Source organism: Manis javanica, chromosome 15 (genome assembly GCF_040802235.1).
Source record: "Manis javanica isolate MJ-LG chromosome 15, MJ_LKY, whole genome shotgun sequence".
Lineage (NCBI taxonomy): Eukaryota > Metazoa > Chordata > Mammalia > Pholidota > Manidae > Manis > Manis javanica.
In genome coordinates, this window is record NC_133170.1 from 77950684 (window position 1) to 77976239 (window position 25556).

General features: G+C 44.4%; 1 protein-coding gene across 1 annotated transcript in view; it reads left to right on the top strand.

The window, feature by feature from the left end:
* MYO1H (myosin IH) overlaps positions 1-25550 on the top strand; it is a 134944-nt gene extending 109394 nt beyond the window's left edge. Inside the window, exons 16-33 of the mRNA XM_017664909.3 lie at positions 1208-1302; positions 4668-4714; positions 7202-7282; positions 7942-8047; positions 8916-9033; positions 11628-11741; positions 14117-14193; positions 15490-15558; positions 17992-18076; positions 18788-18947; positions 19568-19651; positions 20432-20525; positions 20724-20779; positions 21622-21757; positions 22173-22243; positions 22377-22474; positions 23468-23567; positions 24589-25550. Coding sequence (XP_017520398.3) covers positions 1208-1302; positions 4668-4714; positions 7202-7282; positions 7942-8047; positions 8916-9033; positions 11628-11741; positions 14117-14193; positions 15490-15558; positions 17992-18076; positions 18788-18947; positions 19568-19651; positions 20432-20525; positions 20724-20779; positions 21622-21757; positions 22173-22243; positions 22377-22474; positions 23468-23567; positions 24589-24645 — 1648 coding nt within the window. The 3' untranslated portion in view covers positions 24646-25550. The remainder of the gene's footprint in view (positions 1-1207; positions 1303-4667; positions 4715-7201; positions 7283-7941; positions 8048-8915; positions 9034-11627; positions 11742-14116; positions 14194-15489; positions 15559-17991; positions 18077-18787; positions 18948-19567; positions 19652-20431; positions 20526-20723; positions 20780-21621; positions 21758-22172; positions 22244-22376; positions 22475-23467; positions 23568-24588) is intronic.
* The last annotated feature ends 6 nt before the right edge of the window (positions 25551-25556 follow it).

Genomic DNA, 25556 nt, shown 5'->3' on the forward strand with positions numbered 1-25556 from the left:
TGCTCTGGAATCTTAAAGACCTGGTTTTGAATCCCAGTTCAGCCACTTATTAGACACAACACCTTGGGCAAACAATACTTCCGCATTTAAATCACCCCTTCTGTGAAATGGAATACGAGTACACCTACCATGCACCACTATGCAATTAAGTAAACTGGTCATGGAAGCTGCTGCAGAATGTCCTTGGGAAGACTTCAGAAATATGGGTCAGATGGATGGGAATTTCCATGCAAAGTCGACTTTCTCACCCATCTGACCCATATTTCTGAAGTTTTCCCAAGGACCCTCTGCAGCTTCCGTGACCAGCTTGCTTAGTAAATAACTATATAAATTGCCTAGTGTAACTTCTGGCCATGGTAAAGTCCCAATAAGTGATAGCGGCTTTATCAAACCTTTTGTAGAATATTGCAAGGGTAAGTAAATGGAGTTGGATAAGCAAATGAATCAAGAACAGAGAAATGTCTCGTGGTATAGTCACAAATGAAATAATACATAGCCTTGAGAATTAACAATCTATAACTATATGCAATGTGGGTAAATTACACAAACATGTAAATAAGAGCAATCAGACACGGAAGAGTACATGTTATATGAATCCATTTCTATATAGTATAAAGCAGGTAAAATCAATCTATTTTGCTAGCTGTCACGTTTACTGGAGAGGGTTCAAGGTGAGGCGTTCTCACAGGTCATGTTCTGTTTCTTGACTGGGTGTTGGTTACACGGGTGTGTTAAGTTCACAAAAATTCATTGAACTGTACCTACACTTTGGATATGTGCAGTGTCAATATATAGATATATACATTTCAAGAAAAAGGTATAAATTATAAATCACCAGAATCTGAAGAAAATGACGTTTCATGAGGATATTAGTCTCTTAACATCATAAAATGTAATGTAGCAAAACTTGTTCATCACCTGAAGAAATAGAAGTTATGTCGTACAAATAAATATGTTTCTATGACTCATGTTTGCTTTTTACTCCTCAGTTCTTATGAGAAGGAAGGATCTAATCTAGACCTTGGTCTATAGCCTGATGAAGTAGGTGGTGGCATCTGGGGGTGCTTCCTGGGAGCTGCCAGGAGTGGTTAGCTTTCCTAGACAACCTGTCACGGACTTCTCTGTCATGCTTTATTTTATATACTGGTGCATTTTGTTTCAGTGAGGTGGAAATGTTCAATGCATGTCTCTTTCTGTCTGCTTATAGCCGGAAGCTGGCAGGTCCAAAGGGCCGAAAGAGGATTGGCTGGATGGAGTTCCAACTCTTCCACTATGCGGGTGAGGTCACATACTGCACCACAGGTGAGTGCCCAGGTCACAGGTGACAGCCCTGCAGGTGCCCCTGCGTCCACTGAAGAAATGGCTGCATAGCTGTCTTGAATATTCCCTAGTCCTGCATGCAAGCATGCCCTTTGAAAAGTTATTATTTTTATGTATAACCACTTTATTGTGATAATTCACATATCATATATCTCACCCATTTGAAGCATACAATTCATTGGTTCTTAGTGTATTTTCTAGATAGTTACGCAAACATCACCACAGTCTACTTTAGAATACTTTGCAACCCCAAAAAACTGTTGACAGTCACTCCCTATTCTCCACAGCCCATCCCCCACAGCCCTGGGCTACAAACTTATCTTTTTCTGTCTCTATACATTTGCCTACTCTGGACATTGCATATAAAGGGAATTACACAACATGTGACTTTTTTGTGGGGCTTCTTTCACTTAGCAGAATATTTTCAAGGATAACTCACGGTGTCGTTCCTTTTGACTGCCAAATACTATTCCATTGTATGGATAGACCACCTGTTGTTTATCCATTCATCAGCTGATACACATCTGGCTTGTTCACAGTTCCTGGTTGTTATGAATAATGCTGCTATGAACATGCCTGAATACGTTTTGTGTGAACGTATGTTTCATTTCTCTTGGGTCAGTACCTAGGCATGGAATTGCTGGGTCATACGATAATGCTGATTGATCTCTTGAGTACCTGCCAGACTGATTCCAAAGCAGCTGCACCGTTTTACCCTCCCACCTGCAGTATATGAGGGTGCCAGTTTACCTCGTCAACACTTGGTATTGTCTGTCATTTGTTTGAGTATGAAGTGGTGTCTCATTCTGGCTCAATTTCCCTAGTAACCAATGACTCTGAGCATCTTTTTCATGTGCTTATTGGCCATTTTTTATATCTTCCTTGAAGAAATGTCTATTCAGATTCTTTGCCCATTTTTTAAATGGGTGTTTTGTCTGTTTACTATTGAGTTGTAAGATTTCTTCATATATTTAAATATAAGTCCCTTATTGGATATATGACTTGCAGATATTTTCTCCAATGTGTGGGTTGTCTTTTCACTTTCTTGATGGTGTCCTCTGAAACACGGAAGTTCTTAATTTCGATGAAGTCCACTTTATCTTCTTTTACTTAGCATAATGTTTTCAAGGTTCATCCATGTTGTCATTCTGTTTTTATTGTCAAATAATATTGCCTTGTGTAGACAGACCACATTTTGTTTTTCCATTCTTCAGGTAATGGGCATTTGGGTTGTTTACACTTTTTAGCTATCATGAATAATACTGCTATGAACATTTTCTTACAAAACACTTTAAAACCATTTTCTTTCATTGCTTCTGCTTTTGGTTCCAAATTATTTTTACTTCTAAATAAGTTTATTTCTCTAAGAAGCTTCAAAAAGTAATATAACATGTATTAGGATTTTTCCCCTCAAATACAGTAGTACAAAAAATTTTTTAAAACTAGGGTGAATCTCTTTATGAAGATAATCTATTGATTTTTGTTTAAAGAATACAATAATGCACATGTAAGGCTAGAAATTACTGACAGTACAGAAACGTACTAAAAGTCCCTTTTACTCTTAATGTCTCCATAAAGTTACTACAGGAACCCACAGTTTCTTGTAATTGCTTTCAGGAAAATATAAATATTTCATGCATATACTTGCATATGTGGGGATACATACACATGCACACCTAAAGAACAAAGATTGTTACTTTGTGTTTTCTATCTTGCATTTTTCATTTCATGAATATTGAAGATCATTTGGATTCCAACTAACACACATTGAGCACTTACTATGGGCCAGGCGCCAGGCCAAGTGCTTGACTTCTGTTGTTTGTCTAAAGTGACCCTGTGAGATGGGAGCATTATTAGTCCCCTTTTAATCTGTAAGGCATCTGAGCTCAGAAAAGTTAAGTAGCCCAAGGCCACATAGCTAGCAAGTGTCAGAGCTGAGGTTCAGACCCAGGCCCTTTGCATCCAGATCTCCACCACTCTTCACAGCAGCAAACAGATTTCACCACATTTCTCTCAAAAGGCTACAGGCATTCACCACAGGACTGTGTCTGTTCATCCATTTGATAGACACTGGTTATTTCCAGCTTTGTCTCTCATCAACACTGCTGCTGCGTTTGGTGTCTATTTCACTTGGCCAGTGTGTTCGCGTTATGTACGTAGGATAAATCCCCAGGAGAGATGTTGCTGGGTTAAAGGTTCTATCTATACCCAAAAGAATTGAAAGCAGGGACTAAAACAAATGCTTGTTATTCGCAGAAGCCGAAAGGGGAAAGCAACGAGAGCATCCATCAGTGGATGGATGGATAAACAAAATGAATCTGTATGAACAATGGAACACGATTCAGTCTTAAAGAGAAAGGAAATTGTGACAGGCTACAACATGGATGAACCTTGAAAACATACTAAGTGAAATAAGCCAGTCACAAAAGGACACATACTGTATGACTCCACTTAATACAAATTACCTAAAGTAGTCAAATTCGTTGAAACAAAAAGCAGAATAGTGGTTATCAGGGGCCTCAGAGGGGAGGGAGGAGGGAGTCAGTGTGTAACGAGTATGAAGTGTTAGTGGGGAAAGGAGGAGTTTTGGAGATGGACGGTGGTGACTGTTACACAACGTAAATGTACTTAGTACGACTGAACTGTACACTTAAAAATAGTTAAAGGTAAAATTTATGTTATGTATATTCTATCACAATAAAAAATATTAGTTTTGAGAACTCTAGTTGTCTCAGAAGTTTGTATCTTAGACATTTTTGATGCATATCTTTTTGCTCTGTTGTGTATCTTTTTCAGCTGGTTTTGATTTTTACAATGTTACTTAGTTACTAATTTAGTTATTAACTGATTAGGTTTGAAGTGAGCATTTATAAGCCAAGTTTTAACATTGGAAATGACATGTCTTCCTTTGTATGAAGTGTCATTGGGTACCATTATCCCTGCTGCTTGAGTCTGATTTTTGTAAAGGGTAAAAATGATTGTCTCATCCATCTACATAGTCTAACCTGGCCACCACTGAAATTCATTAATGCTACATTCTTTCGATGTAATTCATTGTATGTCTCCTTTGTTACTAGACTAGGATGCGTATGCACTCCTTAGTGTAAAGGCTCTGCATTCACGTGATAGCCCATCAGAAGGCGCTACTGCCCTCTACTGGATGGATGCCAGATATGCTGTTCAACGCCCAAAGTGCACAGGACAGTTCTCTTAACAGTTATCCGGCCCCAAATGTCAGTAACGCCAAGGCTGAGAAACTCTGATCTAGTCCCAAGAAATTAATGTTAGGATTTCTCTTTTTTAGACAAAGCCATTGGTTCAATTTTTTTAAATTCAATGTTTTACAGGATTCTTGGAGAAAAACAATGATCTCCTCTACAGACATCTGAAAGAAGTAAGTCTGAAACATGTGCTTCTGTAGGTTACAAGGTATCGCCCATGACAGTGATTTGGGGGTTGATTTGGCCTTCTGGATTTTTCTCTCCTGTGCATTACATGAGAACTCCAGCATATCGTGGCCAGAAGAGACATTTAAGATCATCTGTAGGAAACCTTGACTCAACAGATCTATTCAGATGTCCATGGTGCCCCTCCTGTGTGCCAGGCACTCGGCCAGCTCTGGAATTTCTCAAAGGAGAAATACAATGAATGGGATAGTCTTTGTTCTCAGGGGGCTTATATTGTGGGGAGAAGTAGAAGGAGAGTGGCTGAGAATAAATATATATGCAAATAAGTTACCCATAAGTGAGGAGTGCTATGAAGAAAATAAATAAGAACTATGATTGAGGGAGGGCATTTTCAATTTAGTTTAGGGAATCTGAGAAAACACCCCTGTGGAGGTAACTCTGAGTTGAAACCTGAATGAGAATGATCTTGGCCATGGAAAGCTTAGAGGCTACTCCCGGTAGGCAGACCAGCATGTGCAAGGGCCCTGGGCCCCCTAACCAGTTCAGCATGTATTCAGTGAGGGGTATAATGTTAGGAGCAGAGACTGAGGGCTCAGCAAGTGAGGGCTCCAGGGAGGACTAGAGGTTTTATTTTGGTGCAGTGGGAATACAGTGTGGTGACATCGACCGAGGGTAAGCAAACACACCCAGAGAGGTCTGGACTTGCCCAAGGTACCATCCTTAGGTGGAGCTGGAGCTGAGATTAGCCCCTGGGGCCGCTACTAAAACTCCCAGTCTCCTTCCATCTACTTCACCAGTCAGAGAAACCTTGGACTTTTGAAGCCTTTATTTTGTATTGAAGTAGTTAACCGTTTTGTAAAAATCGGATTTTATTAATTAGCTTTGTTTATAAAAACCTTAAACCTAGGGAGACATTTTCCAAATGAACATGCAAATAGTTCATCTCAGGAGTGTTTCCTGCCCTTCTCAAGGTTTGCCTACCTCTTCTAGGACCACTCGTCCCACACTCTGGGATTCAGGACAGATCCGCGATTCCTCGTGCTGTGACCTGCTCCGGGAGGTGCTGCCTGGGTCCGAGTCTCAGCACCCGCTTCCTGGCTGGGAGTCTCGGGCAGATCTCCCCATCAGTGAAGTGGGTCTGACGGCCCCTTCCTCTCGGAGTAGCTGTGAATGATGCCCAAGTGGCGAGGCCTGGCTGACAAAAGATCTTAGACCTCTCATGGTTTCCCCCACCAGGGGCCATGCCCATCTCCTCACAAACCCATCGGCGGAGGGTGCTTCCTGCACAGAACACCTTGAGTTCAGTTCACTCACCAGGGCTGAAGTTCCTTATGCTTTTGTTTGACTTTGAAGATGGGCCACGTCTAATTTTTTCTCTCCTGCCTGCTAATTATTCCTTCATGCCACTGTACATCCAGAATTGGAATGGATTAAATGAGAGAATCTTTTTTATTTTAAAAAAACTTTAACTGTGGTAAAATATACATAATATACAATTTACCATCTCAACCATTTTTAAGTGTGAGTTCCGGTGTTCAGTCCATTCACATTGTGGTGCAATCTCCAGAACTGTTTTCACCGTACAAAACTGATGAAACAATTTACTAGATCATAATTTCCCCCTAAACAATAATTAAAAGTAAATTCCCATTAAGCAATAATTCCCTCCTCTTCCAGCCCTTGGCATCCACCATTCTGCTTTCTGTCTGTATGAATTTGACTATCTAGGTGTCCCATATAAGGAACCATACAGTGTGTGTCCTTTTGTGACTCGCTTATTTCACTCAGCATAATGTCCCCAAGGCCCATCCATGTTGTAGCATGGCCACAATTTCCTTCCTTTTTAAGGTGGAACGAACAAGTCATTGTATGGATATAAGGAGAGAAATTGTAGTGTCGAATTCAAATTTTAAAGCATTAAAGACGTTTGAGTAATATAGATTATTTTGAAAATATGTGTCCAGGGGAAAACAGTCGAAGTACAAAAGCTGGTGTCCATGGCCCCGTGCCACCAAGTCCCTCTCCTGAAAGTCAGTGGCTCTAACCAGTATATCATGTATCCTTGCAGGAATACTAAATGCCAGGATGTGTGTGGATGCATCACCTTTTTCTTTTCTCTTCATACAACAGCCATGCACTGTGCATGTGGTCCCACATCTTGCTTTATTCATTCCACATTGTGTCTTGGAGATCATTTTAAAGAACCTCAGTATTCCATGGTGGCTGGGCTGGGAATAATGGTTGCTTCATCCTTCAGAGGAAGAGCAATCAGATGGCCCTCCCAAGTAGACAGAGCAGTGGATTTAGTATTTAAACATTTCCTTCCACATGTGACCATTTTTTTTACCCCTTTCTTCAAATGCTCACAAAGCAAATGACTGTGGTCTGCTGTGCACACTTACATGAGCTTTCCTGAAGACCCCTAAGTGATTGCTGTAGCAGCAAATGTGGAGCTCATTTCTCTTTACTTCCAGGTGCTATGCAGGTCCAGAAACAGCATCCTGAGAGAATGCTTCCTAGTGGCTGAGTTAGAGAACCGGAGAAGGCCACCAACGGTGAGCAGGAAAAATGCCCATACAAAACTGGAAAGGTGGCCAAAACCCCCCAGAGGATGGAATTATCTCCAGTTACCTACCCTTTTTCAGCCACCTTTCCCTTTCTGGAAGTATCACTCTCTAACAGGTTCTTTAAATATATACTTTCCAAGCTTAGCCACGAGTGCATTCAATTGTAGACATTCACTGAGCACCTACTGTGTGTCAGGCACTGTGCGGGGGCTCAAGGGATTTAGCAATAACAAAACAGGCAAGGTCCCTGCTCTCATGGGGTTTACGATCTAGTGGGAGAGCGTATAGGAAGATGCCATCAAATAAAGAACTTGTAATTGTGTGAGTGTCATCAAGGAAGCTTGGTACCCAGGAAACAGGAAGGTGGTGGAGGTAATGGTCTCAGGAGCGATGCCGGCTCCTATGAGGTACTCATCACGTAATTGAAAAGTAGGAGAAGCATCCTGGACAAATATTACCAGTCTCTGCTTGACCAGACTGAGCTTGGGCTTCTCAGGACAGGACATCCAAAGCCTTCTCTTAATGGGTAAAACGGTAGCAGGTAGGACAATCTGTTCAGAGTTTGGACCTAGAGGCCCAGAGTCTTCTGTCCTACTCTGTATTAATTGGGAGCAGCAATGTCTCCTTAGCTCATTTTCTTTCTGCAGGTGGGGACTCAGTTTAAAAACAGTCTGAGCAGCCTTCTGGAAATTCTCATCTCCAAGGAACCTTCGTACATCCGTTGCATCAAGCCCAATGAGAGGAAAGAACCCGGTGAGTCATGAACTGTCCTGGGCGTTGAGTAGGGAAGAAAACCAAGGTGGTGTGGGTTAAATCCTGAAAACCATGACCGGCTTGCTCCTTGTCCTCTGTACATGAATTGGTTTTCATTTTTAAATAGTAGAAGGTAAATGAATAGGGAGGGAGCCTTCTTTTGGTGGTTCTGAGTGAGCATTCCTCAGAGCCTGGTGAATTTCAGGAGCCACACAGCTCAGACAGGCAGAATTCAGAGGTAAGGGGAAGCAATATTGCTTTTCTCTAGCCAGGGAACAATCTTTCCAAATGGTCTATGACTTAGGTATTTTCTAAGCTTTTGCCATGGTCTATGATAGTACCACACAGTCAAAGGCTTACAGAAGCCGGGCAGGAAAAGCAAATGGATGAAGCAGGCTGTGTGTAAAACAATAGAGAGTGAAGGGGACTGCGGCAAACTGGAGAGGGCATACCCTGTCTAAAGGGACAGCTCTACTTCCTTCCAGCCAGTTGTTGCCATGTGGGACTCTAGTTCCAGAATGGCCAGATCTCATGGTTTTTCAAGAGAAACCAGAAATACATATTTTCCTGTAAAATCCTGCCATTAAGCGCACGCACGCACACACACACACACACACACACACACACACACACACACACACACACACACACACACACACACACACACACACACACACACACACACACACACACACACACACACACACACACACACACACACACACACATATATATATATATATAATTGGGACTTAACAAGACATGTCTGTGGCCAGACCCAGCAAACAGCTTGCAGCCTCTGGCCTGTCTTGATTGAAAGAAAGCCAGCGGGTCCTTTACTGTCACTCTCCCTTCTGTGTTTCCAAAGGCAAATTTGACGACTTCCTCATAAGGCATCAGGTCAAATATCTGGGGCTGATGGAGCACCTGCGGGTGAGACGGGCAGGCTTTGCGTACCGGCGGAAATATGAGCATTTCTTGCAAAGGTAAAGTTGTTGATCTGAAACCAGTAAAATCACACACCCACTATGTGCAAATCTCCAGATGTGATGAATAAAAGGCCACCTCCCAGGGAGCTCAGTTGGCTCTTAACTGCTGAACTGTGACACTGATGAACCCTGACATTTCAGAGAATAGGAGGCTTACTCAGTTCACCACCTTCCCTTCCCTTCACTAAGCCCCTAACTTCTTAGAATCCAGGAAAACTCAAGGGCAAGTGCATAGACCGGCCTCCAGGGGGCAGACGTGGACAGTCCGCCGCTTGGGTTTGTTCTCCGCTGGCGAAGAGCCTCCCGTGGTGTGACCCCAAGTGCTAGTTTCGGGCCAGCCTGGAAGCAATCCCTTGGCCACATCGGCTGTTGAGAGAAATTACTGTAGTGATGGGAACACGGGCACCGGCGCCACAAACGTGGGTGGGAATCTTCATTCTACTTGTTCTAGTTGCAACTATTTTGTTATGTGTAAGATGGGGATTCAGTTGTCTGCTGTCAGGAAGTTCCTAGGATTTAATGATATAGCCCCACCACACCACTACCGTTGCCCAAATTGCTTGTGCACCAATATTTCATTGGCTATGAGCTGCACGTGAGTTTGTGCTACCGAGAAAGTGACACATTCTCACACTTTCAAGAGAAGCTAATAAAATCATTTCTGTAGGTTAACATAGTTGAATATCAGCAATTTCATATTTCAACCTATTACTAGGCTTTCTTTGAAGTGCAGCTTTATAAAAATCATGTGCATGATCTTACATTTTTACCTGAATTTCTTGCATCGCAACTAACCTCAAGATCCTGCACTCTGAAACATCAGCATTTTCTTGCTCTTTTTTAACCCCTAATTGAAGGATCTTGATTTTTCTCTACCAAGGTTTGTACTTGTTTTTCTTCCACAAACCTTGTGTCTTGATCATTGAGGATCTACTTACATGCACTTATTAATAATCTCTTTCCTCACTGTTACTTTAATGATTTACATACCTGCTTGCATCTGAACCTCTGATGGGTATAACCAGCATTAACCTTTTGAGTTGATACAATTTCCCCTAAACGCACTTAGGGTTTTATTGACTTGTGTGGTCCTACTTTAAGGATTGACATAATTGTCTTTGGGATTTGGAAACAATGGAAACAGTTACAGACAGTTCCACCCCCAGTACTGCCTTTGAAGGCTCCCTAGGGGGAGCCCACGTTTGTACAGTTTTGATTGTTCATGTTGTACAAGTGAGGAGGGGAAATGACATGCCCAGCTCCTGAGCTGGGCTCGGACCCAGGCCATGCTGTTCCAGTCCAGAGGCTTTAGCTTGATTGCTTCTAGCCTTGGTCCACAGGCACTTTCAAATTCTGCATTCACTTATTTCATTATATTACAGACATCATGGTTATCTCTACAATGACCACATATTAGAAGGGAATTCCATTTATTTTGTGCTGAAATCGGTTTCTTAAGACAACTTCAGGTCCCAAATGATCCTTGAAAAATCCCTCCTCACTTACCCAGCATGGTACCTTTTCTGCACATGCTGGACCACTTGTATTTATCACTTTTCCACTGACAGACATTTGGGTTGTTTTTACCTTTTATGTGTCATGAATAATGACACTATGAATCTGCATTTAAATGGAGTGGATAGAAGTAACTGCTTGTAAATCTACATAAATTCCTAAGAAATTAATTCTCCAGGCTCTAGATGAATACAGAGTAATTTTGGTGTATAATTTTGCATGGACATATGTTTTCACATCTCTTACATACATACCTAGGAATGGAATTTGTCGGGTCCCCTCCCTGCCTCTGACTCGCAGATGAGGGAAGAGACGCGATTGTTCATCGAAGATCTTAAGGACTAGCCAGGGGCCTCAAGGCGTGACAGCGCAAGAGTGGTGCCAAGAAGGCATCTCTCATATTTATTGATAAAATGGTTGTTAACAACAAAATTGGGGTTTCCATGCACAATCATTAATTAAGTTCAACTCTCAACAGTTTCACAATCTGAAGGATAACAAACAAATCCTCATGGTGAACGAACACAGAAACTCTTTCTGTCTTGGCTACTGTTTCTGTCTTGACTACAATCATGAACCATAAACAAACCATCAAAGAAAAAGTGCTTATACATATGATTTTCATACTTTATATATAATTCCATATAATTCCCACAGGAATTGAGTTTCTTGGGTGGTGTCTAATGATGTCATTGTTCTACAAAGTAGGCCAAAACTTCTGTCTTACTGAAACTATTCCTCTTTTATTTCTTGCCAAGTGTATATCATTGATTTTTTTTTGAAGATTATTTCTTTGACATATCTTCTTGTAGAGTAACATAAGCATGTATAGGTTTTAAACTACTAATTAAATTGCGCACACACATTAACATAATAGGAATACAGCTACATAACCAAAGCAGACCTACAATTACCAGCCATCTCCAGTATATCATTGATCTTAAGAAAGTTAAGAGTGATGAGTCTATTACATTATGCTGAGTGGCTGCCACGCCACGGCAGAATGAAGCTGACCTCTAGGAGGTGCTAGTGTTTAAGGTCTGCCATCTTTCTTCCTGTGCCTCTCTTCTCCCTAGGTACAAGTGCTTGTGCCCAGACACCTGGCCGCACTGGCACGGGCCCCCAGCAGAGGGTGTAGAGCGGCTGATCAAGTACATTGGGTACAAACCTGAGGAGTACAAGTTAGGGAGGTAAGTGGCTGGGAATTTGCTGTCAACATGTTTCATGCAATGACCTGTATCCATCTAGAGCCTGGACAATTAATTTCTTAGGAATTTATGTAGATTTACAAGCAGTTACTTCTATCCACTCAATTTAAATGAAGGTCTTTAACACAGAAAATCTCCTGTGGGTCTCCCCTACTCAATACTCCAAATTCAGAGCACCACAATACTCTGGCACCTGCTGGCTGTCCTTCAATGTAACTCAATTCTGATGCTGTCTACCTGGAGGTTAAGGGCGGGGTCTCATAAGACCATCCCTCCTCCCTTCAGACACCAATTGCAAGAACAGGCTGTCACTTGTATTTCTGACTAGCTAGCTATAAATCAGAGGTTCCCGGGACCCCCTCCTTGGGTTCAATTAATTTGCTAGAGCAGTTCACAGAATTCAGGAAAACATTTTACTTGCTGGACTACCAGGTTATTACAAAAAGATATGACTTGGGAACAGCCAGATGGAAGAGATGCATGGGACAAGCTATGTGGGAAGGGGCACAGAGCTGCCATAACCTCTTTTGGTGCACGCAGATCTCCAAACCACGTCCTTTTTGGGTTTTCATAGAGGCAGCTTTACATAAGCATGACTGATAAAATCATTGGCCATTGGTCATTAATTCAACCTCCAGCCCATATGCCTTCCCAGGAAGTGGGGCTGAAAGCTCCAACCCTCTGATCTCAAGATTGGCGCCCCTGGCAACCAGCCCCCATCCTTAGTTTATCTAGGGCCTTCCAAACATCTCTTCAGTAGCATAAACTCAGGTGTGGTTCAGCTGAAAGGGGTCTGTCATGAAGCATAAAAAGCAGCCATTTCACTTTGATCACTTTGCAGCTATTTCAGGAACAAATACCAAATATTGTAGAAAAAGATGCCCCTAACCCTATAGGAAATTACAAGGGTTCTGGGAGGTGTGACACTAGAATGGGACAAACACCAAATATATATCTTAATATAAATCTCAACATTACAAACTCTCAGAGGTTAGAAGGACTCTATTACTGCCTTTTGGGGGAGATTATGTTATAAAGGAGTCCTGTGTTCTCAACCTAATGGGGCTGGGATCAAGCTTGCAAAAGAGTGAGGAGACCAGGGTGAATCCCCTAAGCTTGGGGTCCTAATCTTTTATTGTTCAAATGTAAGCAGGACCTCTCAGAGGGGATATTGGGATTTACAGGGTGTAAAGGCTCTCTAACATCCCAGAACTGGTATTCTGGAACCCCCGAGTATCGCTACTATAGAGTTGTGGTTGTCCATGAACAGAACTTAGGTACGCATTAGAAGCCTTGAGGCAGAACTCCGTAGAGTGAGCCGGAAAGATTTTAGTCTGTTCTGTTAGTTATATTGTCAGGGTTCATTTGCTTATAAGGAACAGTGCCCAAGTATGTAGAGGGTCTACTTCCAGGCCATGAAGATTCCAGCTGCAGGGATCTCTGTCTTTGAATCTGCCCATGGGGTCTGCATGCCAATGCCTACATCCCACTTGTACACAGCCCTCTGCGGCCACCGTGACCCCTCTCCAGCTTTACGCTTCTGTTCTGGGGCCTGCTGCAAGAATCAGCTACTTTTCCAAGCCAGCTCCTGAGGGGACTTGGGCTTAGCATATCCTGAGGGAGGCAGGCCCTGGAGGTCAGAGGTGGTCATCTGTCCCCATTCCTTAAGCTCAAATGGGGAAGCGGGACCACTTGGTGTGGCGCACGGCTGCCTCCCAGTGGCTGCCCTGGGAAGTTCCTCTCAGAGCGTGGGGTATAGAACATGAGATCAGTATTTACAATTTATCTTTGCTGGTTAATGGGATCTTCTTTTTTGCTTAGATCCGTATTGTTTGTCATTTTTTTTTCTTTGTCATTACTTTTTAAAGCCCAGGGAGGTAACTCTGGGTTAGGATGTGTATTAGATTCCTAGGGCTGCTTGACAAAGTACCCCTGACTGGCTGGTTGAAAACAACAGAAATTGACCCTCTCACAAGTTCTGGGGCTAGAAGTTCAAAATCAATGTGTTTTCAGGGTCACACTCCCTCTGAAGCCTCTGTGGAAGGATCCTTCCTTGCCTAGTCTGGCCTACAGCAGCTCCTGGCTTGTGGCCGCATCACTCCGGTCTCTGCCTCTGTCTTCACAGGGCCTGTTGCCTGGACCTCCCTGCCTCCTTTCCCATCATGTATAAGGACACTGTCATCGGATTTAGGGTCCAGTTCAGTATGACCTCACCTCAATCCTTACATTGAGTACATCTGCAGAAACTCTGTTTCTAAATAAGTAGACGTGAAGCTGGTGGCGGGACAGCACTTTTCAATCCAATACAGATGGCAATTAACCAAGGGATCATTAAAACTTTTCTTTTTTACTTCTAGAACCAAAATATTCATTCGTTTCCCCAGAACTCTGTTTGCTACTGAAGATGCCTTTGAATTTAGTAAACATCAACTAGGTATGATTTTTCTGCCTTGATTTCAATAGAAAGTGCAATGCATATGCTTAGCTTGGAATACATCTTAAACATAAGTGTTTGATGTAATATTAGAAACATTCACTTGGGAACCCAGAACAAGATATGTGATTATGGTAAAATGCATAAGAATTTATGCCTTCATGAGTGTTTGGAGGAAACTTGGAACCTGGACTGCTGCCCCTTTTCTAGCTTAGATCCAACTCCATTATGCCACACTAGACCTTAAATGAAGGTTGTGAAATCTCATTTGTGTAAGTGTCTGATACTGGAAGGTGTTCTTTGAAGCCTACAGCTAGGATGTGCGGTTGTGAATGGTAAATGAGAAAATTGGATGGAGGTGGGGGAATGCAGAAAAAAAATCACAACTACTAAGGAAAAAAGGGCTTCTCCCTTGGAATCTAAACTGTTCAAACAGCTCTGCTGGAGCAATCTGAGTGCTCACTGTGTGCCAGGCGCCCACAAAGCCCTGTACACTCACCGTCTCATGGTATTCTCAGAGCACACCAAGGGAGTGATGTGGTCTCCACCTAATATTCAGGAAACCTGAGGCCGCAAGATGCTGGTAAATTGCTGAAGGCCACAACAGCTAGGAAGCTGCAGAGCTGGGGTTTGAACACAGGTCTGACTGGCTTCTAGGCTTGGGCTTATAAGCACTGGGCTTGGTGGTCTCATGTTTGGACCCCGACACAGCAGTGGGCACAGATCACCGGGACCTGGTTAATGGGCAGGTGGTGGCTGCCAGCTCCCAGGGAATGGACGCTGCTGGGCAGCAGGGCCCTGGGTGAGCTTGGCCTGTGAGAGCCCAGAGGCACTGTGTGGAACATGCGGGCGGAAAATGGAGAAGTTGAGGGCCAGTGCATGTGGTCCCACAGCCCTGCACCCACATGCCTGAGGAGCTGCGTTGCCTGGCACCCCGCGTGGTATTCACCCCGAGTCTGCACTCAAGTGTGTAACATGCATTGAGGCCCGGTGGGGTGTAACAATGGAATCTAATGCTAGCACCGAACCAGAGGCCAGCAGCCCTCAGGACCCGGGACTCTTACTGCTGGGTCTGATCCTTACCCTGGCGGGGAGGAAAGCGGAAGCGCGAGTCACTGGAGCGCCGGCAGCCAGGCCCAGTGTGAGCCGCCGCTCTCATCTCTGCCCCGCCGCGTTGGCCTCCTGTCAGCTCCACACCATGCACCCTGAGGGCCCCTGCCAGTGTCCCTTGTGAAGGTCACAGCTACAAAGGTTCCCAAGAAAGCCCTTTCACCAAAACTTCTGTTTTATTTTAAGTTGCAAGAATTCAAGCCACATACAAAGGCTGCCTGGAAAGGAGAGCATATGTGAGAAAAAGACAAGCGGGTAAGGATTAAACAGAAACTTGCCGGTCTGGGATGGGCCAGAGCTCCGAGGCTTCATTCTCGTCCACGTGGCCCTGGAGGCCCAGGCTCCTTCGTGCCTTCCCTCCCGCTGCCCATGCTTGAGACCTTGGCATGGGGCAGCCTTGGGGTCTAGTACTTCATCTTTACTCCAGTGACGAGGTTATAACATTGGGTCCTGTTTGTTCCACAGACGTGTTTCATTTGATCCCTAACAAGTGCATATTTAAAGAATCTTTATAAAAACATTACTAACACCATGAGTTCCCTTCCCTCTGTTCCCATCACTTCTCAGTTCCCTCTACCCTGACAACACTCTTCTGAATTTTGCATTTATCATTCCCTTGTGGGTCTTTTTTTTATAGTTTTACCATCTATGACTGCATCATTGAACAATATATTTATAGGCTGGCATGTTTTGAACTTTATAAAATTATACTGTTTGTATGTTTTTTGCAACACTTTTGTTTCTGAATTTGACCACTAGACATGTATAGATTCATTTTCATAGCTGCATAATATTCTACTATAGTAAAGGTTGGCAAATTATTGTTTTTTTTATTAAGATATCATTGATATACACTCTTATGAAAGTTTCACATGAAAAACAATGTGGTTACTACATTCACCCATATTATTGAGTCCCCCCCATTTGCAGTCACTGTCCATCAGTGTAGTATGATGCCAGAGTCACTACCTATCTTCTCTGTGCTACACTGTCTTCCCCATAATTCCTCCAAGTCATAATACCCCTCAATCCCCTTCTACCTCCCTCCCCCCACACCCCTCCTCTTTGGTAACCGGTAGTCCCTTCTTGGAGTTTGTGAGTTTGCTGCTGTTTTGTTCCTTCAGTTTTGCTTCATTGTTATACTCCACAAATGAGGGAAATCATTTGATACTTGTCTTTCTCTGCCTGACTTATTTCACTGAGCCTAATACCCTCTAGCTCCATCCGTGTTGTTGCAAATGGTGGGATTTGTTTCTTTCTTATGGCTGAATAGTATTCCATTGTGTATATGTACCACATCTTCTTTATCCATTCATCTACTGATGGACACTTAGGTTGCTTCCATATCTTCACTATTGTAAATAGTGCTACAGTAAACATAGGCATGCATATGTCTTTGTAAATCTAAGATTTTGTTTTCTTTGGGTAAATTCCTAGGAGTGGAATTCCAGGGTCAAATGGTATTTCTATTTTTAGTTTTTTGAGGAACCTCCATACTGCTTTCCACAATGGTTGAACTAGTTTACATTCCCACCAGCAGTGTAGGAGGTTTCCCCTTTCTCCACCTCCTTGCCAGCATTTGCTGTTCTTAGTCTTTTCGATGCTGGCCATCCTAACTGGTGTGAGGTGATATCTCATTGCGGTTTTAATTTGCATTTCTCTGATGATTAGTGATGTGGAGCATCTTTTCATGTGTCTCTTGGCAATCTGAATTTCTTTGGAGAATTGTCTGTTCATATGCCCCACCCATTTTTAAATTGGATTATTTGCTTTTTGGGTGTTGAGGCATTTGAGTTCTTTATATGTTTTGGATGTTAACCCCTTGTTGGATATGTCGTTTGCAAATATATTCTCCCACACTGTAGGATGCCTTTTTGTTCTGCTGATGGTGTCCTTTGTTGTACAGAAGCTTTTTAGCTTGATGTAGTCCGTTTGTTCATTTTTGGCAAGTTATTTCTTAAAGGGCCAGATGGTAAATATTTTAGACTTGTGGGTCATACGGTCTCTGTCACAACTACTCAGCTCTGCCATTGTAGCATGAAGGTAGCTTTAGGGGCAATATATAAATGAATGGGCACAGCCATGTTATAATAAAACTTTATTTATAAAAGCAGGTGGCTAGCCCCAGGGCTGTAGTTTGCTGACCCCTGTGCTGTACACCACGATTTAGCCATTCTGTTGATGGACATTTGGGCTGTTTCCAGTTGTTTGCTTTGGTAACAGAAACAATGCTGCTCTAAGGAATAAAAAGTATTTAGAAAAATCTGAATAAGTGTAAAAATCTGAAGAGCATTTAAAAATTGGGAAATAAGCCAGAAATCTGTGTGTGTCTTGATTTGTGTATCCCAACTTTTAAATATAGACAACTTAATCAAACAAGCACTGGGTGAAACAAACCAAATGTAGTCCAAGACTAATCTGCCATCACAAATACCTTCTTGCCCTCAAAGACCTTAGGAAACTGGCTCCCTTGCATAAAAAGGGGGGGCTTCCCTTTGGACCTTGTGTTCCTTTGTCCATCTGAGCACCCCTGGGGAAATGCTGATGACACACACCTGACCTTCCATCCCTGGAGTGCTCTGGGTGGGCACCCAAATGTTTGTGGAATGGATGAATAATTCTGAAAAAGCCTTTGGTATTTAAATATGACTGTGCTGACCTTCTAATGCCAGCAGTGAACTCTTTCAGCCATCAAACTTGAAGCGCACTGGCGTGGAGCCCTGGCTCGCATGGAGGCCAAAAGGAGAAAGTGGGCCGTGCAGATTATAAGGAGGTAAATTCTAGGGTACAGCACGGAGGAGAAGTCCCGAAATGCTGGTGGGCTGCAGAGCGTGGTCCCGGACGCCATGCCGAGCATCGGTTGAGGTTTTTGGCTTTGTGCAGAAAGGTGATCTTCCTTTCAGGATGTCAGCTCAGGAATTCAGTTCCATGTCTTTTCTCTGAGCTGCCTAGTTTGATGGTGATCACAACTCAGTATGTTTTATAGTTTCTCTTAGCCTAGTTCAAAAGTCACAAAGTCAGAAGCCTTCTGATGCCAGCCATGTCTTGCGCCATGAGCTGGGATAAGACAGTAAGGTATGGTGGGGACTGTGGCGAACCGGAAAGCTCAGTGCACCTGAGGGGCAGTCACTGCTTCCTTTTAGCTGACCGCTGCCATGGAGAAATGCCAGGCGAGTGTTGCTGCATCTTTTGATTTTTTTTTTTTTCCTCCCAAAGACAGCTGGAAAGGAAGAGTTTCATGTAATTTCTCTCCATTTGTTCTTGTGGGCAACTAAACAAAGCAAAACCGAAAGTAGTGTGGGTTAAGTAGAACCTATCTTTGGGGGCAGATCTGGCCTGTGGGCTACAGTTACTATATAGCCCTACATGGCGATCAAAGGAATTTCTATTATTTTGGCCTCCTCTGAATCCAGCAAATGGGGAGAAAATGCAAGTTGCAGTGAAGAAATGGGCCAGAAAACTAACAAAACACTTTCCTGTTCAGGTTCATTAAGGGATTCATCAATCGCAACAAGCCCCTTTGTCCTGACAATGAGGAGTTTATCATGTTGGTGCGCAGGAATTACATCTTGAACCTTCAGTATCATGTCCCCAAGAATGTCTTGGACAAGAGCTGGCTGAGGCCTCCTGGCTTGTTGGAAAATGTAAGGACTGAACTCCTGTTGCAAGTGGCTCAGGCCCTGATGGAGCTTAACTTCTGTATGCCTTTGTTGTGCCTCCCTTGGCGTGAAAGGGCTGCCTTAGCGAAGCATTTCCTTGTACGCATGCTGCACAGGAAATCTCATGCCTCTGGATTTTAATATCCTCACTAGAATTATGAAGCCAACAGAGGTCTTTTACACAGAGCACTTCTGAATGGTTTCTATCCTTAATGGAGCCTTCCACATGGGTTTAGTGACTGCCACCTAGAACAGTGTTTCTCAAAATATGTTCTGAGGACATCCCTGAGTCTGGAGCACAAACCAGGGCAACTGTAAGATTCCTGGGCCCCAATATGGATCCACTGAGGCAGCACCTCTAGGAGTCTTGTTTTAGCCAGGTCCTTAGGTTGCTCAGAACACATTCAGGTTTAAGAACCACTATTTAGCAATAGTGATGTTAGTGTAAGATTTTCTGTTTTCTTTGACTATTGAATAGTAACACCGTACTTCAAACCAAACTGAATTCAACTGAGCTCTTTAAGCTTCTGTTTTGGTAGCCAGAGGCCAAGACGGTGGGAGGGAATGAGTAAGGCAAGTGGAAAAGGAGTCTGTTCTCCATGCAGGCATCGGATCTGCTCAGGAAGATGTGCACAAGGAACCTGGTGCGGAACTACTGCCGTGGGATCACAGCCGAGAGGAAAGTGCTGGTAGGGACGTGGTGGGCAGGTGGGTGGCAGAATAGTGAAGGGTGGGTGCTGGCCCGAGAAACTACTAGTCAACAGTCCTTACCATTTCACCTGTAAGCCAAGGGTCACACCAGGCCCATGCCTTGTACATGTGTTGAGGATTAAATCCATGTAGCCAGTAGCATGGAGCCCTCGTTAAATGGCATCTGTTTTAAGTAGCATCGCTCACACTGTCACCTCTGGTATGGAATCCACGTGGCCCCCTCATTAGAGAATGCCTGACCCCTTCTCTGCCGGAGGTCTGGGTTATGCTTTTCTGCAGGGCAGCTTTTTCTGGAAAGGGCCAGAGAATAGTATTTGAGGCTTTGTGGGCCACAGAATCTCTGTTACAATTATTCAGCTCTGCTGATGTAGCCCCAAAGCTGCTAGAGACAATGTGAATGAATGGCATTCATTTCCATGAATGGTAAAAACTTTACTAACAAAATCAGGTGGCAGACTGGATTCGGTCCGCAGTCTGTAGTCTGCCAGTCTCTGACCTAAAGGAAAGAAACCGCTCTCTGAAACTACGAGAATTCCACTTCAAGGAAGCCAGTGCAAGAGACAAGCCAGTGCAGTCCCTACTGGTATGTTTTAGGGAACTTTGGCCAAAGCCAGGAATGTGTTCCGACTTCGGTACGGCAGTGTGACGAAGCTCCCACAGCTTCTCCAGGAAAGCAAGCACCGCCATGGACCTAAGGGTCCTCCGTCCCAAGGAGCCTCGTGGCTACCATTTCTGTATTTTTGATTATCTGTTACCAGATGCAGCAAAAGATGGTTACAAGTGAAATATTCAGGGGGAAGAAGGAAGGCTACGCAGAAAGTTTAAGTCAACCCTTTGCCAACACTCGGATAGGTAAGTACACTTTTTCATCTGTGTACTCATTTTTCCTATTTTAAGACAAGTCAAAGAAGATGCTGGACTCCGTAGCATTTCCTCACTGCCCTTTCCCCAGTTGTGCCCTTGGTCGCAGACGGCCGTGATATCATGGGCTCTCTCATGCACAGGAGTAGTGTTTAGTGATGGTCTGCTGTGTTCTGGTTCCCTCCCTAGATGAAGGAGACATTCACCCCAAAGTGTTTCAAATCGTCAGCAAAGAGAACATCCAGGTAAGAAGACGAGTGTCCTCACCTCGAATGGGATTCCCTTACGGAGTCTGCAAACAGGGTCTGTTTTCCACGGGAAAAGTGTCTGGAAGCTGTTTCAATGCTGAGGTGCCTGTGGGTGGGCTGGGCTCTCAACTGCCACGTTCTGCGTATCACTGAGGCTGCAGGGACTACATGAGTGTTAGATGCCTGTCGTCGTTTCAGTCCCCATCTGTCACTCTGGAACTGTGTTTGGCTTTCTATGAAACTAAGTGGATTTCAGCCATGAACTTAGTCATGAAACATGCCCTATGGGAAGGTGGCAGGGTGCCAATGTGGGCCTTGTAACTTAGTAGCTGCACAGTCCTGGGCAGGTTCCTTAAGCTTTCTCGGCCTCTGTCCTTCTGTGAATAGGGATGACAGGGTGACTGAGGGGCTGAAGGGGTTGATGGAGTGAGTGCACAGGATGCCACCTGGCATGCAGCAGCTGATGAGTGTGGCTCCAGGGGCTGCTACCACTTTGGGTTCCCAGAACAAACCTGTGCTGGACCAGACTGCCTTCTGGCTGTGAGGCCTTTAGTGCCTGCAGAGCGTTTTCATCTCTGTTGACCTCTCAAAGCAGCCCTGTGAGGCAGGTGGCCATGGCCTTGAATTCTGTGGAAGAGCAATGCCATGGGCAGAACTGGGACTCAAAATCTACCCTGCAGAGAGTTAGGGTGCAGGAAAAAACCTATGTAAAATCTGTTCGTCCCTCTCTGAGTGTTTTAAGCAACTTTACCAGAGTCTGAGTGACAAGGAACTTGGCCATGTGCTCCCATCCCCCCATGAAGTAACCTCCCTGAGTAGTGATGGTGACCTCCTTGCAGTATGGCATCCCGGTCATTAAATACGACAGGAAAGGCTTCAAGGTGCGACAGCGGCAGCTCATTCTGACTCAAAGAGCAGCTTATGTGGTGGAACTTACCAAAATCAAACAGAAAATAGAGTATTCCACACTCAAAGGTAAGAAGCAGGCTATCACGGGGCCTTCGATTCACTGGGTGGTCTTAGCTTCTGGGCACACCGGTAATGAAGGGGCCCTCAGCTGGAAGACCTAAGTGCCAGTGCCCATAAAGCCTGGGGCTGCCTGGGCCCAGCCTGGGCCTCTTGGTCTGGCATCAATATCCGTGGTGCCTCCTTCACTCAGCCACCCAGGTTGGACAGTAGTCGTCTTCCATGGCCTGTTTTTTCATTCAGAGCCCAGACCTTTACAGCCCCGTGGCAGGCAGCATGCGGACTGCTGGACCCCTTTGTCCTGCAGGGCCCGGCTGGGAGGGAAAGTGCGTGGGGGGTCAGGGGGCCCAGAGGAGTGCTTCTTTTTCCTGTATTAATGTCAAGCTGTTCAATTCCTGGCCCCTAACTTTGGACCTGTCTTAAGGTGTCTCTACGAGCAACCTTAGTGACAGAATCTTCGTCATTCATGTCTCGCCAGAGGGCAACAAGCAAAAGGTAAGGGAAGGCCACCAGTCCCACAGAAACACTGCCACATCACTTCACTGCCCACCGTGAAACCTCGGTGCTGGAGAGTATTTTTCCTTTAACCTGCCACTACTGACCCCACTGTGTCCTCTCTCCACCTCAGGGGGACGCTGTCTTACAGTGTGAGCACGTATTTGAAGCGGTTACTAAACTAGTCATGCTGGCTAATAAGGAGAACGTTGTAAATGTCGTTCAGGGAAGGTAGGTGGTTTCAGCTTTAGCTCAGGAAGTCATTCAAGTTAATATGTTAAGTCAAACAAGTTGATATATTTATTAATGGATCGGGGAAGGAGCAAATGTTGACAGTTTCCCCCCTGCCTGCCAGTAAGGGCTGCGGAAGGGAAGTTGCCAGTGACAAGTCAGTGATCCCACCCTCGCCTACGGAAACAGGGGACTTACCATCCAGTTTTTCAAAGGAGGTGCTTTTGTCCCAGAGGGAAGCTGTCACCAAGTGAAAGAGAGACCTCTGGGCCACAGCAGATGACACACTTTTGCTGTCAATGCCTGTTTTTGGGGACAGGTGGTTGAGCACAGTGGGCCTCAGCTTTGCAGGCTGCTTACAGATTGATTCAGGAAAAGGGCTATAATTTCTTTTAGACATAAATGAAAAATACCCAGCACAAAAGTATTCTTACTCAATTCTCTCAACAACTCAGCAGGTGACACCTTTCCCATTTCCTGGGCACCAGGTGGTTCAGCAACCTGCCCAATGTCACACAGCCAGTCAGGGACAGTGAATGGATTCCTAAGGCCATGCTTGGTTCTCATTCTCAGACTGAAGCAGGCACAGAGCCCCTGTGAAAGCAGACTGCTTCTATTCAGTCTCCAGTCTTTATAACCCAATGAGGAAATTCCTCTGTGGACAGGGAGAGGGAGGGGGTGCTTTGGAGAGGGAGGGGGTGCTTTGGAGAGTGGTGTTTCTGTCGGGCTGTACGTCTGAGGGAAGACCCAGCCCACTGTGAGTTCCAACCTGAAGAGATAGAGGTAGTTCTGCAGACATCACATTGGCCGATTCAATGTGCCACTTCCTGGTTGTGGACATGACTGTCCTTTCGTTACTTAGATATGCGGTTAAACTCTGCAGTAAACAGGAATTCAATCTTGAAACTAGTAAAGCTTCATAAGTGAATTTCTTTTGCAGACCAATGGCTGAAGGAGAAAAACAAAGTGATTCATCATTTTGTGCATTTTAAGTTTACAGTTTTATATTAGTCCTGGAAAAGAAGGCACAATCGTTTTCGACACCGGGCCAGAAGAACAAATCTATAAAAATAAAAATGGACAGCTAACAGTGGTGAGTGGCTGCGTGGGGGAGGGAGGTAATCAATTTTAAATGAGAAACTAGATGAAAATTCTACCATTTTGTCACTCCTCTTACATACTGACTAGAATCAAAATATAGTTCATGTCTTCCTCTATTCCTTACTCAACATCCGAAAAACAAAAATAGATTGATACTAGAGAGATTCAAACCCTGGAAGAAAAGGGAGAGAAGAGGTTTACCATGTTTAGTTGTCCAAGAACTGGAAGTTGACACTAATTCCTTCTCAGTTTTAAATGTCAAAACCCACATTTTCACTAGATGGTGAAGCTTATGCCTCATCACTGTGGTTCTCTAGGTCTCCACACTAGGATCTCCTGGCGAGCTTCAAAACCTATCAGGGCTCGAGTCTCACCCCCAGACACTGATGTAACAGGCTGGGGTGTGTGCGGCCTGGTGTTTGGAAAGGAAGCGATCCCAGGTCTAAGGAGCAGAGGCCTGGGAGCCACTGTCTTAGGAAGTCAAAGCGGGGGCTTGGTGCTCTGCCCTCCCTGGCAGTCCTCATGGGCAAGGAGTTCACAGAACTTATTTTGATCCAGTTTTGCTGGGAACTGATACAGTAAAAGCTGAATGGGTTGAGTCTTCATGCACACATTTAAATTTATATACATTTAACTATAAAATTGTTTCATGGGTGTTATCTGTATACAAGTCTTTTAAAACAAAACTTCCCCTAAGCACAATGCAAGGTGATTTTTCTGTTTACCTGCTGTCCTAGAACTTGCGCCCTGAGGATCAGGTCTGTCTTCAGAAGTCACACTGTCTGGTCAGCTCAGCCGAATGTGCCAACAGGCCTCGTGGGGCCATTTCTAAGTGTGGCTTGCCTCGTGGCGGGGCTGGGGAGCGGCAAGGGGGGTGCGGGTGGTGGCGGGGCTGGCTTCTCGGAGGCAGGTCCACATCCAGTTTGATGATGCCGACGGTTGGGTAATAACCGCTCTCGTCCACAAGGCAAACGCCAAGGGTCTCTAAACCTCAACGTGGCCTCTCTCCCAAGGTGTCCGTCCGCATGAAGTCCTCTGACCTCTCTCATCACCATTTTTGCTCCGACTGAGGAAAGTACCCAGGAGGTGGGAATTTGATCCAGTTAAGCTCCGTATCCAAGGGAAGATCACAGCAGCTCGGAAAGCATCACATCTAAGAAAAGTGAGTGGCCATCTTATACCAAAGCCTGGCTCCAGCTTCTCAGCTGCCCTGTGGCACCAAATTAAAATGTCCTCTTCAGAGAGCCGACCTCAAGTCACCTAAAGGGGTGTGGTTTAAAGGGTCCCAAATAGGACCTACACTTAGCAGGTATTTGAACATGTCATTACAGGGTGGGAAACAGATTCTGGGCTTTTATCAAGCTGTCCCTGAGGCATGTTTATGTATTTATATATGGTCTGAGAGTAAGTGAATTTCATAAAGCTGTAAAATTTGAACTTAGGTTTCAAGTTCCATTCATTTAAAGCAACCTGATAGACTCTTTAGGTTCCAGATGGTAAGCCTGGAACCTACCTCTTCCCACCCGACCTCCCCAGTATTAAGGTAGTGGCAACACCAGCTGATTCATTCTGCTTTTCCACAAGCCTGGCAGCGCTTCTACCCAAGACATCCTTTCAGGGTTTAAATTCAAACACTACAGAAAAATGACTCATCTTTTCCACCCTCGGTACCTTTAAGGAGATAAAGTAGAATGTAGAACCTCTGCCTTACTCCCTCTGCTATAAATTACACTTCTGTTCAATGCCTTGATTGTGCTGGGTGTTTCTGAAAAGACCCAGAAAACAGATTTGAATGAAGCATTATGATTTTTATTTTACATATGTCCACCAATGCCTGTACAACATACAGTGGCTACTTCTAAAGCATACAGCATTTTTTTCATAGCACATAGAGACAGAAAGGTTAGTGACACACAGATGTGCCCCAGGACGTGGGTGGAGCCCTAAAGAGCACACATTTGGGTCCTGAATGGCTGCTCTG